Source organism: Megalops cyprinoides, chromosome 9 (genome assembly GCF_013368585.1).
Source record: "Megalops cyprinoides isolate fMegCyp1 chromosome 9, fMegCyp1.pri, whole genome shotgun sequence".
In the NCBI taxonomy this organism is placed as follows: Eukaryota; Metazoa; Chordata; class Actinopteri; order Elopiformes; family Megalopidae; genus Megalops; species Megalops cyprinoides.
Window position 1 is genome coordinate 27,410,241 of NC_050591.1, and position 18,055 is coordinate 27,428,295.

Sequence of the window (18,055 nt, forward strand, 5' to 3'; positions counted from 1 at the left end):
ATAAACATTTAAACAAAGGCTTAGTTAAGTCATGCTTTTGACGAAAAAAAAAAACTGGAAAAAATGGAGGCTACAATAAAAGCGCTCAATTTTGGGGAGGGAGAAAACAATAGTTTAGCATTCCTAAGTAAAATTGCACAGTACAGGTCTCGTCATGGATTTCATCACAATCTCTTCTTGCAAAGCATGAGAAGGAAGCGGAGCGTTTACGTAAGCCGCCCGCCTCCTTCCAATTTTTGGATAGGAACTAAGGGGACAACTGTGATACTATCACGTGATTCACAAAGAGGCAGAAGTCGGGGTAAAAACCCTGGCAAATTACGTCACCAACTGTAAATCACAGACTGACTTCGACTGCATGAATAATATTCGTGTTATGAGCATATCTTAACCAGGCCCGGTTCTACATTTCCCCAGTTGGGGAGCAATCATAGTTTTGGGGTAGGTAATTTTTATTCAATGCATTCATTATTATTCAATGCATAATTTTCTTTTTACAGCATATCAAAAATGTATTGTACAGCCTATAGGCTACCAACAGCCTATACCTGGCAGAAATGTAAGATATAAGGGGTGGCAGTATCTCAGACAGGGAATTGAATGGTTTCTGGTTCAAATCCCGCTTCATGTTGCATCCTACTGAGGGTGTTTGAACATGGCTTGTCTGCCAAAGTTTGTTGATGATAGGTCATCTGCTACGGCCAATCATTTAGATGGAATTTAGATGAAAAAATGTTGGAATGTCAATGTATTACAGTTTTTTCTCAATTACTTTGGCTTAACCTTGAAAAAGTGAGTTTTGCACTTGTTGTTTTTAAAATAATGAGCCAAAGCAATTGAGAAAAACTGTAAATACCAGGCTACCTGAAGTAATTATGAACGTACTATATACATGAACTATGAACATCGTGTGTCGATGCGGAGTGGGCACGGAAAATGCACTACTTGTACTCCGCGCTTCATGTGAAGGCGCCGGACCCGGTGCCTGATTCTGGAGCAGCCGCCGCTGCATTAGCAGAAAGTTGTTGAATAGGAACCAGAAATCGCTGCATGACTGGTCGACTGTAGCTATGCAGGATATCAGAAGTCCTTCACGTAATGTAGCCAGGTAAGAAATTATTTAAATCAGATTTATAAATCTTCTGATTCCTAAAGCTACCACTCTTTAAAGACTGCAATAGCTAACTAGCTAGGGGAACTGGCTAGCTAGTTAAGTAGCCTATCCTAAACCAGGGGCGATTCTAGGATCAGACCTTTAGTTGGGCTCAGCCCCTAATGAGAATGTGACATGCATAAAGTGCCTTGCAAAAGTTTTGAACCCCCCCCCCCAAACTGGGTAGCATTTAATGCTACTATTTAAATTAAATTTAAATTAATTACTATTTTTTCTATATCTGATATTTTAATTTACAACAATAATACTTTTAATGAATTACTAGTAGCCTAAGCTTTTGTAGCACTATTTCTTATTTATTCCCTTGTACTGCTATAACATGTCTACGGATCTTTATGGTTTGTAATATTGTGAATTGTAAAGGTAAAAATGTCCTACAACTGTCTTCCAAGCCGGCATACACATATCCCTTCTGAATTGTAGTGTTCCCATGGTATTATTATGTTTACAGACATATTGTATGGACCTATGAAATGTAAAATAAATATTATGGAAAAGGACCAAAGGGAATAGGACATAAGTAATTAAAGAAAATGTGTAACCTATAATATATACCTTTATGTATAATTTAGAGGTGTGATGACTCTGAAATGGTAGACTTGCAGGGGGAATTGAGAGAAGTTTGCTGCAAATTTGACAACAGTTTTCTAACTTGTTTATTATGAGTACTTAAAGGCAAAAAATATATGCACCAGTTATACACAACATTTAACACTTAGGCTAACCACACTTAGTAACAAGTTTTCATTACAAAATATAATACTACATTTGGTTCACAGAAGTATAAATATAATCTTCTGAATGATACGATTTATGAAAACATATTTTTCATTTCTGTACAAAGCACAGAATAATCTGTACATTCATCTGATAAAGAGTACAGTGGAACCACAACCATGTTTCAGGACCCTCTGGTCTGTCTGCCCCAACAAAGCAATAGAGATACAGAGTTTACTTAAGGGTTAAGAAAAACCTCATAATCAAAAGTTTGGTTCAAATAAAGCATATCATGGAATATACCACACATTGTCATATAAAAGGTCAAAGTACACACCTTAAAAGCAATAATTAATCATGTGTAAGTAACCCAGCAATCTGATCCATTTTATTCATACTGAAAGTGACTGTTGGATGAATCGAGTAATGCTGTTGCAATACGATCTAGCGTTTCAATGAAATTATGTTACGTGCAACATAATGAAAAAATATTTAGGACTCCATTCAGTATAGGGTAGTTTAACATCTTGTGTCTGAAATTTTATACCTATTCAGTAAAAAAAAAAAAAAATGAATACGCAATATTTTCCTCATATGCCATCCTAACTTATTACACGGCCTCTCCTCTAATGCATTGCTAAGTAGCTTAGATGATGTACATTTTCCTCATTCCGTGTGACATTTAAAATATGAGTTGGAAATACATATACACATTAATGCAGATTTGACAATGATGTACATAATGAAATGTGTGGCTATGTCTGAAAGTTTCTTCTGATAATGAGTAACATTACAGTGATGCATGAGGTGTGCATTTATATTATAGCTAAATTATATTGCCTTCCTTGTGATTCTTCTGTGATTTAATGGTTCGGAACAAAATGTATTCAAACTGTCAGGCTTCAAAGAGCTACAAGTAGAGTACTGTGACTGTTTATGAAGATTGTGAAATGGGGACTTACAGCAATGCCGCGTGACATCACATTCACAAAAAATGTATGCAATCAGAAGTGCCAAGATCAACCAAATTCACCAATCACTACAGAACCGATCACTCAGTTTTCAAACTAAGCTTTAAGGGTGTGTGTAGGCCAAGGGAGCATTGTTAAATTCAATTTGAAATGTAACAACACAAGGTAATGAACAAAATATATTCTTCTTTGATAATATCTCAAAATGGTTTTTAACCTCAAGTTTTATACAGTTATGAAGAGAGAATATTTATAGATATGTAATTATTTCCACAGGAACAAAAAGGCAAATATAATTTAATGTCTCATTGTGTATGCAATAACCATGACTAAACCATTGGGTTTACAACAACAATAACATAAACATCTCCTCAAAAAACCACTGAATTGCTTAATCAAAGCCAGTCATCCTCCTACATACATTGGGTGTCTAAATTATTAATATTATATTTTCATCCATATATGATGTCATTTTGTTCGTTTGCTTGTTTGCATCAGCTTGCTGAAAGTTTCAGTCGCTCTTCAGGACTGACTGCCCAGAATCTCATCCAGGTTGATGTCTTTCATCCAATCATCATTAGTGGAGCCCGACTTCAGCAGGGAGTCTATGAAGTCTGAATCAGTGTTGATCCCTGGGACCATGTTGTCTCCCTCTTGGAGGAAATCGAATGTCAGATGTCCACTGCTGCTGTTCTGGTAGGTACGAGGGTTGTGGCCAGCGGATGAGAAGCTGCTAGCAGGCACTGTCTGCAGGGGGGAGGCCTGGTTCATGCTGGTCACTGCAGGCAATGAAGGCATCCTTGACTGGCTGAGCCTGGGTGCAGACTCTCTTAATGCGCCCAAAGTCTGTCCATTAATGATCTGGCCAGGAGGGAGCATGCCAATGTCTGGTGCCACCTGGTTGGGCGAGGTCATTGGCCTCTGGGAAAAGTGATGGCTAGCCTGTTGGGATGGTAGCACGCTGGAGAACCTCCTTGTATCCAGCGCAGTTGTTTGTTTAGGGCCTTGTGCCCAGTTTGTAGGTGCCACCATGCTGGCATCAGTCACTAAGGTTCCCAGTCTTTGCCCCAGGACTCTAGCTGCTTCCTGGCTCACTGTTGGTCTAATGTGCTGGTTGTTTGACCCAAACGTGTTGCCCTGGTTGTTAGGACCTGCAAGTCGTGGCTTAGTTTGAGTCAGTCCAATTCGGTTTGGGTTGCAGTGTTGCTGGAGCTGGTTCATACCAGTTTGGACGTAGCCCTCATGCTGGGTATCTGGACCGCTCACAAATCTCTTGTCACTGGTGGAAGGTGCCACCTTAGACACAGGGCTGGTTGAAAGATGGCAGGAATTGACTTGAAGACTGTTCTGACCAGACACAGTGCTTGTCAATTGCGGGGAAGAGCTCATGCATTGATGAAGCCCACCTCCTGAAAAAAATAGTTTTTTCACATCATATTACATATTGGGTAGAACCTGTAAAATCATGCATGCACGCACACATGAACATACATACATACATATACACTCCAGTTTAAATGGTTAAGTCAATACCTGTATATAGATTTGCATGCTGAAGGCCATCCACATTTCTTCTTGGTTGTTTGTAGTCAGGGGGTGGTCTTGTTAAATGACGGCAAAGCTGTTCTTGCGTACTCATTTTGTCCTGAAATATAAAGCAAAGCATAAGGTATGGATATTTAGTGAGATATCATCAATTTAAATGCGATAAGCAGGCACAACGGTATTTTTAAATCCTTTGCTCTTTGCTCAACGTTATATTTGTTATATTTATAGCTGACATTAACAACCATATAAATGAAACCAGAGGGTCACTGTCAATTATAGTACTGACTGTTGAGGACATAGAAGACAGTGTCAAGCCTTTAATGAATGTTAAAAATAAGTAGTTGAACTATGCAGGTGAGTGATGCCAACCAAATAGTAAATGATAGTACACACAGCTCATGGTTTAAAATTACACTTCATTTGAAATGGACTCTTAATGCTAACCGAATCATTGATAATTTGCTGGGGCGGTCCCTGCTGTCTGTGCATGGTCTGGTTGTTTCCCGTGGTTTTCTGGTGGCTGCCTGGAGCTGGATGTTGCTGTGACTGGCCCTGTGCTGGCACACCCACAAAGCTGCTGCCTGTAGAGGAGTTAGGCCCAGGAGGCAAGGGCTGTGGGTTGGGAGTAAGAAATGGAGTCAGTTAATACAGGAACACTGGACTTCTCCATCAACATCCTATACTCTTATGGTTAAATGCAACTAAAAGCAAAAGATCGAGTTAAATCCTGAAATGAAATAAATGAATACAGAAAACCTGAAGCAGGAGAGGAGAGGTAAGGTCATTTCCTGTATGGCTGCAGGAACACTGTGATTTATAGAATTGTCCACTAGATGGCAACATTCCCATATGCAAACACAAGGCCTCGGGGCAGCTATATTACATCTAACCTCCAGAATGTGGCTGAGGGATGTCTTTCCCTCAGAGGTGCAAAGGAGAGAGGGCGAAACAAGCGATACAGTGTATTTTTTTTCCCCTACAGGCAAACTTCTTCTTGTGTAAATGTTTATGATAAGGGTGGAAAGAATCCCTGAGAATGCAGGGAAGTACTTCTGTGAGAAGTATATGTCTTGTGCCATGACAACCCTCCTGTAACAAGTCCTGAATCGCCACTCACTCCGGGAAATAAGAGCGACTCCCCCAGAAACATATGCTGGTTCATTGGCAAACATCTGCACTCAAATCACATGCCACATACAATTACATACTCATTCCTTTTGACCAAACATTTACATTTATTCATTTGGCAGACGCTTCTATCCAAAGCGACTTAGAAGTGAGGTACAGTACAACACCAACACATGCAGGATGTCGGTTATTCCTAGCCAGTGCTAGTCTGTACTCCAAAGGCTACACAAAGTTCAAATCACTGCTGCTTTTAAGCATTGCCTGAAAGGGACTTTACAAGTATCACAAAATTGTGAAAGTATGCTCTCTCTTCATTGTCCTCCTACACTGATATTTTAAAATGTTTTAGCCTCTTGAATGCCAAAATATATTTCATTATTCCAACTGATAAATGACTGGTCTTTCCAGTTTTTTTCTTAATTAAGACATCTTTGTATTTTGTGATGGTCACTGCCAAAAGGTTCACTGTTTTTTCTCACATTCATTTCTGGCACTGGGTAGGAGTTACTGCAATGTAGGAGAAATATGTTATTGACCACATTAACCAATGTGCTATTTATGATTAATGTAATGAAATGAGGAGAGGTCAATTAAATAAATTCATTGTCTGTGACAAATTTATAGACAAATAACAAAAGGCCAAAACATATCATTGTTTACACATAGCTGCCACTAAATTTACTGAGAACTAAATTTCAGATTAGTAACCCCTGCCTCCACAGGAACATCTTTGTGAAATACCAACAACTTATAAATTGTAGTGAACTAATGTTGCCCATAAATAAATACCCCTCATAATATGAACTGGTCTCAGTTTAGGTCTAGGTGGTACTGTCTACTTTTACGTACATTTACAGTACATTGACATTTATTCATTTGGCAGGCGCTTTTATCCAAAGCGACTTACAAGTGAGGTATGTACAGCACAAGCGAAAAACCATACGGAGTCAACAATATTAGAAGCACTGCATGAGCAGGTTTCAATGGTTGGCCAGGCAAGGTACAAACTAGTAGGTAAAACTAACAATTGTGATTATGGTAGGTTATGTATTACATATTAAATGATTTACAATATACTCCGAAAAATATGTTTCATCTCTATGTCTACTATATGTCTACTTCTCAGTTTCTAAGCTTTCACAAATTGAGATTCAACTGCTGTAAATGAATACATGAATATTTAACCAAACCATTTCTAATTGCCAAAGTAGATTAAAAAGGTGGTGATGTAACTTCCTTTCACATCGAGAAGCCAAAAAGGATACACAATTTAAAGACCCTCTCAGCTTCAGGTCATTTAATACAGAAATGATGGTGTTTAACTTAGTGTTCATTTCAGCCAGTGAGCCAGGCCTTCAGGGGAAATGGGCCATCTCCAAGCAACAGGCACATCCACTCGGTCTCATTACTGGGCTTGTCAGAAAATCCAGATTTTACCGGGAACAGGGGTTAGCTTGATGAATCATTAAGTTCTTAGTCACGGCTCTGCAACACGTTTTCTCACAAATTCATAAAAGCAGAACTGGCGCCCCTCCATGTTTCAAAATCCTCCTTCACTCTCCCGACTGGATAGATTTTCTGTTCTGGACCTCAGTCTTTCAGAATATACATAGCTTAAAGAGTAAAATGAAATAACCCAGTCAACTACTGACTCATACACTGACCTAAGTAAATGCTATTCATTGAATGAGATCAAAAATATATAAAGGTTTATGATTTGAGCAAACAGTAAGCAATACAATTTAGGCACACAGAAAAAGATAGAGGCCAGATTGGAGATATTTAAACAGCTGTATAAAAGATCAAGAAGAAAGTCATTGTTAAAGCCCAATATCCACTGCGGTCACACTTTGGATAATGAAATGGAACCCATGACTGTACTATCAGCTTTTTCTGCTGTTAGACCATCTTGAGCACTATTCAACAATATAGCCCAGGGATGTAGCTGGATATCCCTGTCTGTCAAATCAGAAATAATCTTTGTCACATAAGCTCTGAAAGCAGAGAAATTTAGACATCTCCAAACAGCGTGGAACAGAGTCCTAGAGTCACCCAGACAGCCAATTCTGTATATTCAGCTTGAACTGACAGTCATATAAATAAATATGATGTGGCTCCATGGTGTCCAAACGTGACCAAATTATTCAAATCCCTAGAAATAAATAATTCAATTTATCTAGTTACTCATCTGCCCCATTCCCAATTATGGCCTCACAAGAAAAAAAATCTGCATAATGTATGGAGGTTTAAGTAGAAGGGCTTTGGTTGGTATCGGTGTTTCTGACCCCAGAGAACTCCTTCATATGATGGTTTTCGTCCAAGCTGAGCTCAGTTTAGGTTTGATTAAGACATTAAAACATATACATATGTAATTGCTCAAAGAGATATGTTGAGAGCAGATATGTAGAAAATATATGTTTATATTTGCGGAAACACATGTGTAACATGATGACATGTTGATGATACGGAGTTGATGATTACAGTGCCTAACTGTATAGAAATAGCAAATCTAGATCAATATTCAAATAAAACCACATTCTGCTCTAGTGTTTATAACTTTACTCCATATGTACACTCCTTCTGTTGACTGAAAGCCACTAACTAGACCTTATTTATCCAAATACAGATCCTCAGAGGCAGTGTGCAGCATGCATATTTATGCAAAAACAATGATCCTGAGCTTGAGATTTATGATTTATAATCAAACACTACGTGTAAACAGTCACTCGGGCATCGCAGTGTGACATGTAACCTCTACGGCAAGAAAACTACAACATCCGCACCTTCTTATAAGTACTGCTAAAGGTATAAAGAAAAATACCAACCACACTGTGCTTTACATGTGACACTACAGGACCATATGACTAATTGATACCTACTTGTAACATCCTTCTTATTTTAAAATCATCCTTCAAACTCCAACTTGAGACACATTTTTTCGAATTTCAACAATACTGTCTAACTCTTTGACCCACTTACTTCACCTTGTCAGAAGTACCTGTCTGCTAACAATGGGCAAGAAGCTGTCAGTAACAAAAGGTTTTTCAGTTTGCGATTAGTGTAAAAATTTTTGTTTTTATTCCATCTGAGCCAAAACTACAACATCTGAACTGGAACTGAAAATGTAAAGCTATATACATACATACATACATACATACATACACACACACACACACACACACACACACGCACACACACACAGTTGTTGGACAAAGGATCAGTTGTGCTGAAATGGAGTAAACTAATGACAGGAAGAACAAACATGCTGCTATGCTTTGCATTCTTTTGAATACACCAGATTAAACCATGAAATAATTGCTGTCAAGATGCATTCCATATATTTTTTCTTCCGTTGCACACACCATTTTCCGGTGCAGTATTTGAAATAATATAAGGTATACTGCTTTATTCTAAAGCTATAAATTCCTTGTAGCCCATGTTTTAGAATCTTGATCACTTTATCTCACTCCAGAGGCATGCTTATATAGTACAATATGTACTAATATGTAGCATACAAATGTCTGAACATGTAGATCGTCATATGGTTCATTTAACATGGCAAAGCTATACAACTAAAAAGCCAGTGGCAGCTCCTCAGAGGAGGCAGGGGAAGCCAAGCCAAAAATTATTCAAAAGGTTTGTTTTTTAACATTCCACCTTTTTTTCTTGCTACATAATTTAAAATCCATAAATATAAGGCAGTGCTGCATGTGCTTATGGTTGTCTTTTTGACTTGAAATATTTACTAGTTAGAGGCAGCCATTGAACATCTTAATATTCCCTCCTTTCCAGTTTAGGTCAGCCAATGAAATCTGGGCTTCCCATTGAAATCTATTAGAAAATGGATTTGAGCAGTGTGTCCTATTTGAAGGGGTGACAGGAATTGGCATTTAGGGGGTACGATGAGGGCAAAGAGGTCAGAAACGACCCAGAATAACGTAATTGCCTCCATTTGGCTATGGTGCAAGAGAGCCTAAAGTTATCACTTCTCTTTCTGAGAGCTGACATTGTCTATGCCCAGCCCTCCATTATCCTTAATGTACGGGAAACATTTAAGAATGTCTCATTAGTTTTTTGATGTTTCGGATGGTCGCAATGCTTGGTTAGTGTTTACTTATGCGAATGCATTATTTGCCTTATTTGTTTCCATGCCTTGTCTGCCGTATTTGTTTTCATGGCAACAGGCAGTTGGCAGTGAAAGGACAGCCTACAATTCATAAGGAATGCAATACACAGGAACATGGGACAGACAGTTTCTCCATATCCACAGCAGGACACAGGGAACTCCAGAAAGCTAAACTGTCCTCAAATGTAAACACTTTGAATGCTTATCAAATTCTCAGATTGTTATGGTTATCTAAATGAAGAGTTGAATCTTCATTTATTATCCTCCTTCATCCATTCTGGAAGGGTTTTTTTTGTCCTTGTCGCTTTGACCATGGTCTTTCTTGTATGACCGTTGAGCATTTCATGATGTATGGGAAAATATTCATGCAAACATGGGTGGGCAGTGTGAGGATCACCTTCCCCTTATCTTGAATCCATCATTGAATCCATCCCTACATACCAGTCAGGCCACCGTCCCCGACTTCTTCAGGATGCTTAGCTGTCCCCACCCCTCAATCACGCACCCCGGTCACACCCGCTGTTACAGTCAGAATTGCTAGCCACATTCTGTAACAAACTTAAGACCCACCTCTTCAGACTTACATCATTTCCCCCACCCTGGTGTGATCTCTTGTTCCCCTTACATGTCGTTTTTTACATGTTTTAGTTTTGCTATATGGTATGTGGTGCCTCTCTGTTTGGAATGTTCTATTCATTATGTAAAACGTTATTGTACTGTGTTTAGCACTGACACGTCTGAATATGCTTAGTTGTGGTAGTGTTTGTACAACATTTCATGCTATTTTTTAAAAACAGTTTTTACTAGCACTTTGGAAGTTGATCTGATTTAGCGTGTCTACTAAATGACAAAATGTAAATTTAAGTGTAAATTAAATAAATTTGATTTCAACTGTAAGCCCTGAGAATGTATTATATTGCATTTGTGGCCTGATTACAGAATTAAATAATATCCCGCCAGTCAAAAATTTTCTTCCAAACAACAAATGCAAGCAAACAGTACCGTGCATGATTGGGTTATCATACCCTGCTAATAAATATAACAAATATCATTTTTTTCAATATTTACTTTTCATTTGGTATAAACAAAGACCAAGATTTGGTGAATTTCTTTTCTTTGCTCTTTCTGTAAGAGCACTGTCCATCTCAGACCTCTCTGTGTTGTCTGGCTTTGTTGAAAAAAAGACTACCTGTGTTCTGTCCTGCCACCAGGGAACACAGTCAACCTTCCCTTATCTTCTCACAGGCTACAGATGCTGGACTCTCTCCCCCCAGCTGTGTCCCTGTCAAATGGGATCTCGCTCAAACTATTTTGTCATCATTTTTGCTCAGAGGAAAAATCCGGTCTTCAAAAAAAAAAAAAAAGCACGATGCCAGTTTTTTTCAAAAGACCACCTTCTAAGTTCTTTAGGAAAAACTGAACCATTAGGGATAAAACAGAAGGTTTAGGGATTAACATGTGTACACCAATTCTCGAAGCACAGCACAAAAAGCAACTAAAGCACAAAGCAATATGAATACAACTTTCTTACCATTCCAGTATTTACCACTTACAGATTTAAGACCTGTGTCCAATTGTATGGTCCATATGCAGAAGCACACTTGGTAGTTGCAGAGCTCTCCTAGTTATATCAGTTAAGAGTGATGGTTCAGATTCAGATAAAAATGTACAAGTGCATATGTAAAAATGATTCCATTACTCAACATTTTTTTCCCTAGGGTTTCTTAGTTGTGAATTTGACTTAAAAACAATTGTTGAAAAGTATGTGAATGTTTCAGATGCTGAACTTCTATTACATGAGCTAGAGAAAAAAAATATATAATGTTGCATACATTTTCTTTTCATACATTTTTTGCATACATTATATGTGCACTGCAATAAAACTGAGGAAATATTACATTTATTTATTCCTCTTTGGGAAGACTGGGTTCTGAGGCACTTGCAGTGTTTTTTGGCCACAGACTGGGACGTAATGAAAGGCTAGTGAGGGAGCCTGCACAAAGACGACATGCAATGAATCCCTCTTGTGGGCTGGAGCAGGACTCGAACTGTGGGCCTCTTATGAGAAGTTTCCCCACAAGTCACTGGTCTGGGAGGGTTAACTCACGGCACATCCAAGCAAACACACACACTGTGTAAACAATGTCAATCGCTGTGTTGACACAAAACATTTCCCAGAGTGGAATGGATCAGACCGTTGCGAAACTCAATTATTAAGAGCTATTGCTTTGGGAAAAGATGCCTAACAGAGGACAGCTCTGAAGACCCTAACTCCAGAGGTCTTGGAAAGAAAACATAAGAAAGGCTGCAGCTCCATCGTGGAGGAATTCCACACTCTGACAGCATGATGAAAGAGCAGGAAAGCGCCACTATCTCGACCCACATCTCAGACTGCGTGGAAGTTGTATGGGGAGGAATAGGAGGCGCCGATATGGGCAGATATTTCTAGGAATGGAAAGAGTACGGGAGGTCATGCCTGCTGGGTTACAGCAGCCTTTGAGAAGTCAAATAAATTCACAAGTAAGTGCATCTGAGTTCAAGCCCATATGTTGGGGCTCTTTTATTGCGTTATTTAGCAGAAGCCCCCATCCAGGGCAACATACACAGTTTACATTTTACATATTATCTATTCATACAGCTGGGTATTTACCGAAACAATGTTGCATAAGCACCGACTGTAGCTCAAAGATACAAAATAAGTACGCCATTCAAGACTCAATCCTGAGTACAAATCTAGTTCCCTAACCACAACATCACAGTGACCATAATTAATGGCATCGGTGAAAAAGCTGCAAAACAAAGCATGAACCGAGCATGCCATACAATAGTATTTATTCAGTTTTAGATCAATTCCTTTGAATTTGAACTGGATGCCACAACAGCCCGAATAAAAAGGGGAACCCATTGTCAGCTCTCTACATGTCCTTTTAATTTATATGTTTTTATCACATACTATAATTTTAATGGAACTAAATACATTTAAGTATGTAAGTGTCTTCATTCTAAAGGAATATTAAGTGTGTGAAGCAGACCAAAACAGAAAATGTCTCTTGCAGGAGACTCACTCCAATGTTACAGTTTGTCAGTTTCAGCATCCCTTCATCGAAAGGTTCAATGACTAAAGCAGATGTCTAGATGAATGTGTTAAGACTGCATTTACAACAGAGGGAAGCAGGGATAATGCACATGTGGACTTTTGGATATGTAAGTGTTACAGCACCTGCCTCAAATAAGCAGCAGCATTGTGACTAGCCACAACCACATTCGCAAAAGTTCCGCAGAAAGCCAGAGTGGATTCATATTACAGTGGTGCCAGCCCATTTGTCGTGCCTCTTTGTTGTGTGAAAAACAAATGAGGAGGGTGTTGTCAGAGTACATGCCTTTGCAGTGGCCCCTTTGTTACCCTGACAGGTCATGAAGCTGCCTTCCGTGTTTACCGAAAGATTCGATTAACATTTGTAACATTCAATGAACTTACAGCTAAATGCAAGGGATTTTTTTTCCTCAATACACACAAAGCTTTTTTTCTCTCATTTTAGTACCTGTAGAATCTGCCGAACGGTGAAAACAGTAACACTTTCTTTTAATCGTGAGTTAAAAGATAACATCAAATTAGTGTGCTAGTTGTAAGTGTGACACAGGCAAGAAAAAAAGGTTGTTGAAAAGTATACCGGAGACCATTTTCAGATTTAAAATCCACAGTTTCGATTATAACCACTAGGGCAGCACTCCCTGTTCCCGGATCACTCTCTCTTCCCAGGCCACCTAGCACCATGCCAGCCCACGCTTTTTACATATTACATGTGTTTATTGCATTACTACTACTACTACAACACACACACACACACACACACACACACACACACACATACATATACATATGTATCCATTTATAAACATATCCACGCCCATGTCAAATATTCATTCTATATTTACATCATGCAAAGGTTTTATGGGCAAAAAATTCCATTTTGCATAAGACTTCATACTGGCATAGTACAGTATGGATTTCCCCACCTCTAGAACCCCTCCATGGTGAGGGTTTCTTATAAATGTGTTTCTAATGTGAAAGGCTGTTAAAAGAAATATACACTGATGCATACTTTCTTCAATCTTGCCTTGAACAGAAATAACAACCACTCTCTACACTTTTTCCCACAAAGCCAGACTGTTCTTAGTTTCTTAGACCGCTTTGTTGTGTAAAAAACCTAACAAAGAAGGGCGTGTTAGATAACACGTTTGCGCTCCCGCTCTTTGTCATCCTGACTGGTCACGGAGCCGTATACCGTGAGTTCCCCTGTCATCTTTCAGGGAGTTTGTTCTAAATGAACGCCACATGTGCTCCCGTGATTTAGTCTCCCATCCCTATGCCGTAAGAGCGGGGCTGACAGCCACCCGGCGCTCGCCTCCGACTCTCACGCTGCACTTCCTCCGGTCTGGAGTCGGGACACTGTCCCGGGGGACGTCCCGGCATCCCGACTTGGCAGAGGACCCCTTTCCCAGGAAACAAGCTCGCCGTTCACAGCGCTATTAAACAACATGGCACTCCAGCCCCCCTCCCTCATCTCCTAAACATGCCAGCAACATAGACACAGAGAAGCGAGGGATACAATTAAACCAGATTTAAACATTAAAGCGTATAGTGGAGTGTTCCTGATTTTTTTTTACCACGTTATTTAAACTTATGTGATTGATGCCTGAAACTTAAAGCAAGTCCTCTGGAAGAAGTCAAATATTTATACAGTATATTAAGATTTTGGGTGGGCGTACTAAGAATGCATGGAGCAGCTGAGTACAAAGCAACTAGTAAGGACATGCTGGATGCGTCAGACCAAACCACATTTGATGGGCATTAGAAAAAGCTGCGCCAAGATTAAATACACTACTTGTCTAGTTCAATTTAGCTTCTACTCTCCAGGCGTACTAAGGAATAATCATACAGTTCCAGTTAGCAGGAATATGCAACATAGCCTGGCATGAAAGAAAGAAAGACAGAAAGTGAGAGAAAAAAAAAATCAATCCAGGACTTTTCCTTTAGCTTCCATATTGCTTCCACTGAATGTTCAAGGATTTGCTGCTGCAGTATTAATTTCACTGGCCACAGTCTTTCAGTTACCATTCGGGTAAGGTCATTCCTGGTTATTGGAGAATGTACATGCCCTCACATTTGAAAATGTTCTACTTTCTCTAAAAGCCACTGCAACTTCACCTCATGCCACATTCTTTCTGTTCCCTCAATGCCAGCGCCTATAGCAATGATTAAACTTCCACTCTCCATCCACTGAAGGATAGGGTTACAGAACTCAGAGCTCATTTAGCACGTACACTTCCCCTGAAAAGGGAAACTATTACCATGTTAAAGAGAAAGACTCTGTTGGGGTCTGAAATGCTGTCAATCAGGATCAGCTACACACCAGTGCAACAGGAGCTTGGGAATGTCATCACTTCTCTTTGGATTTTGTGTGTGTGTATGTGTGTGTGTGTGTGTGTGTGTGTGTGTGTGTGTGTGTGTGTGTGTGTGTGTGTATATGTGTGTGTGTGTGTGTGTGTGTGTGTGTGTGTGTGTGTGTGTGTGTGTGTGTGTGCGCGCGCGTGCAGAGTCTGCATCTAGTGTCCATACAATTATTGAACACCATTGCGCCACAATTAAAATTATCATGCAGGCACCACTTATATATTCATAAGCTTCTAAAACTTAAGGATTCCCTCAGGTAGAATCAAGATCCATGAAATCAGTAATTGATTCACCATCATTATCAGGATGACTACTCCCCTGTAGCCCCAGGTATTACCATTGTTTAAGTTCTGACTCTGGCTCTGACTTGAAGTATTACTGAATATTAATATTACACGTAACAACAGAACAGAATAAGAGGACATAGTCTGCTTATTTTCTTTCTCTTTTTGAGCATTATCATCACAATTGCAGATCACTGCAATTTCCCATGAAAGACTTAACCTTAACCTGTCTTTGTCCAACCTAGAGACAAACACAGAATCAATGATACACAGGACAGAGGGCCAGTTCTTATCAAAACCGCAGATGAAATAAAACGGGTTTTAAACGCATTGACTCGTGCCTCTCCAGCCTTCAAGTCAAGCCCACAAGAAACGCAGCCCACAGAAGTATGCTTTTTTAGAATAATTTCTTCCAGGCAGCTGATTCCTGTGGGAGGGAGCTCAGTGTTCCTGGTTGGTGTTCCGGTGGGGACCATGGCATAGTTTCGGGACCTTTCTATCCACAGCATTACTAATTCAGCTCACTGTGGGAAGACGAAGCTAAACTGGTTTTTGTGTTGCTGGACAAGCCACTTGCCTTCCTTTGCAGTGCACTTAACCCTCTCCTGACTGCCCTAGTAGCAGAGCATGATTAAGTTGGTAGATATGACATCCACCAAGCTATAGTTTGGAAGGGGATAGCCCTTACCCATACAGCCACAGATATTTAGGTCTAAATCATTACATGGTCACACAAAACATACCCAAATTTGATCAATGTGAACTAACTTTCTTATATTTGTCTTCTTCTTTTACTCCATCTTGCTTTTCTTGGCCAGTTTTATCATAAAAATGTTCCAGTACCCATTATGTTTCTCACTATTCATCTCTTCTGACCCAACAGCCACATTTGCCACTGTAGCCCATTGTGAGCCAGTTTCTGCCCTTTTTATAAAACAGAGGTTGGCCATTGTGGTCATTCATGAAGGCTATATAGCTCATTGGTTGGGTAAGTAACTCACCAGCTAGCTCATCAAATACCTTCACTAACAAACAATATTTCCTGATCAAAATTACACTATTACAATCCATATGCATAGTTTACATTTTTTTTCATTTGCATCATTTTAACCCATAATATAGTACCAAATCAAATGATATCAACATAAATGAACACAGCAAAAAGTTACACAATAGAATTTATGAACTATGTGAGTGTGCATTGGAATAGTCCTGGTTCAGTTTGTGTGTGGTAATGTGGACCAGATTATTGGTGTAAATTGGCTTCATTTTAATAACAATAATTGTAATGGCAGAAATATTTTGCAAGTGTGTTTGCTGATTTATAAGGAATACGTACTTAGTATGTGTGAGTAACTTGACGTTTGTGTATGCTGAAAACATTCCTCTAAACAAAAGAATAGTGCTTTTCAGAAGAAGTAATATGATTCCATTATACAACCACAGCATAATATTGCTCAGTTAGTCTCAGTTTGTCTCAATATTAGGGGGGCATTGAGTTTTTGAACTTTTTCACTATCCATACAATAAAACATAGCTGTTGTATGCAATTACTGTCTGTACTTATGTCCTTATTGCTATAGCAGACTACAGTGCTTACAGTTCTTTGGTACTTTAGGTAAATGTTTTTTTTCCCTATAGCAAGAGGTGGAGCCATAGTGTCCCAACAGAGATCATGTGGGTCATGTCATCAGGGTCATGTGATTTAGATGGTGTGTCAGCTAGATGTGCCTCAAACACAACTCCATCATACTCTTCTCCACCCCAGACTCAATTCTCCATGGATCTTTCCTTTAAGCGCCGAAAGGCCATGCTTGTGTGGCTTCCATTATAATCTCATTCAAAGAATGACACAGATATCACTTGCAGCAAAAGAGAATGGATCATAATGAATAAATCAAAAAAAGGGGACGTTCTATCTCCCCAATCATAACAAATCAGTGGCTGAACCTCCTGCAGCAGGCTAAGCAGATTAGTGTCATCTTCCACAACTAGTCCCTGGTAGCAAACAACCTCCAATTAGCAAATCCTGCTGTGCAAATCTAAGCTCTGATGGGAAGCTACTGTGACAGCCACAGAAATTAGAAGTGCTGCATATTAATCGCCCATGCTTTGGTGATCCCTGTTGTCGTCGGATCGCTTTGAGGGGATATGCATATTCAAGAGCCCCGCAACAGCAACGGCAAAGGCAAACAACAATAATAAAAACAAGGAGAGGAACGAGGAGCCGGTGCAGCACTGTGCCTCCGAGCTAAAGACGCCAGACACATTGCCCCAGGCAAGCTAAGGGAACTGACTGATGAACAGGATGCCAAAAAAGGCTTTCTGGAGGAGCAGCCCCTCGTATCTGTGTCATAACCATCACAAAAAGAACTTTCCTTTCCACATAATGCTCTGAGACTTTAATTAAACCTTGTTGCAGCAAAACCAAATGGAGAGCGGCACATAAAGACACCCAGCTCAGGGTTCTGTTCCTATTGTTAGGAGGATGGTACAATGTAAAAAGAAATATAGCAAAAATTAAATGGAGCAAGTACACTTCATACACTGGTTTAAGAGGCCTCAGTGCTGTCTGAATCTATGCCATATACTTTTTACTGTCTCCACTAAGGGACACATGGAAAAGCCTGGTTTTATTCTACTGTGGATGGA

The 18,055-nt window shown here is 39.5% G+C and overlaps 1 protein-coding gene across 1 annotated transcript in view; it reads right to left on the reverse strand.

The window, feature by feature from the left end:
* Positions 1-3,291: 3,291 nt before the first annotated feature.
* LOC118783736 (mastermind-like protein 2) overlaps positions 3,292-18,055 on the reverse strand; it is a 57,016-nt gene continuing 42,252 nt past the window's right edge. The window contains exons 3-5 of the mRNA XM_036537690.1: positions 4,855-5,022; positions 4,396-4,507; positions 3,292-4,271 (exon numbers count right to left, since the gene is read on the reverse strand). Of these exons, the coding sequence (XP_036393583.1) occupies positions 3,385-4,271; positions 4,396-4,507; positions 4,855-5,022 (1,167 nt within the window). The 3' untranslated portion in view covers positions 3,292-3,384. The remainder of the gene's footprint in view (positions 4,272-4,395; positions 4,508-4,854; positions 5,023-18,055) is intronic.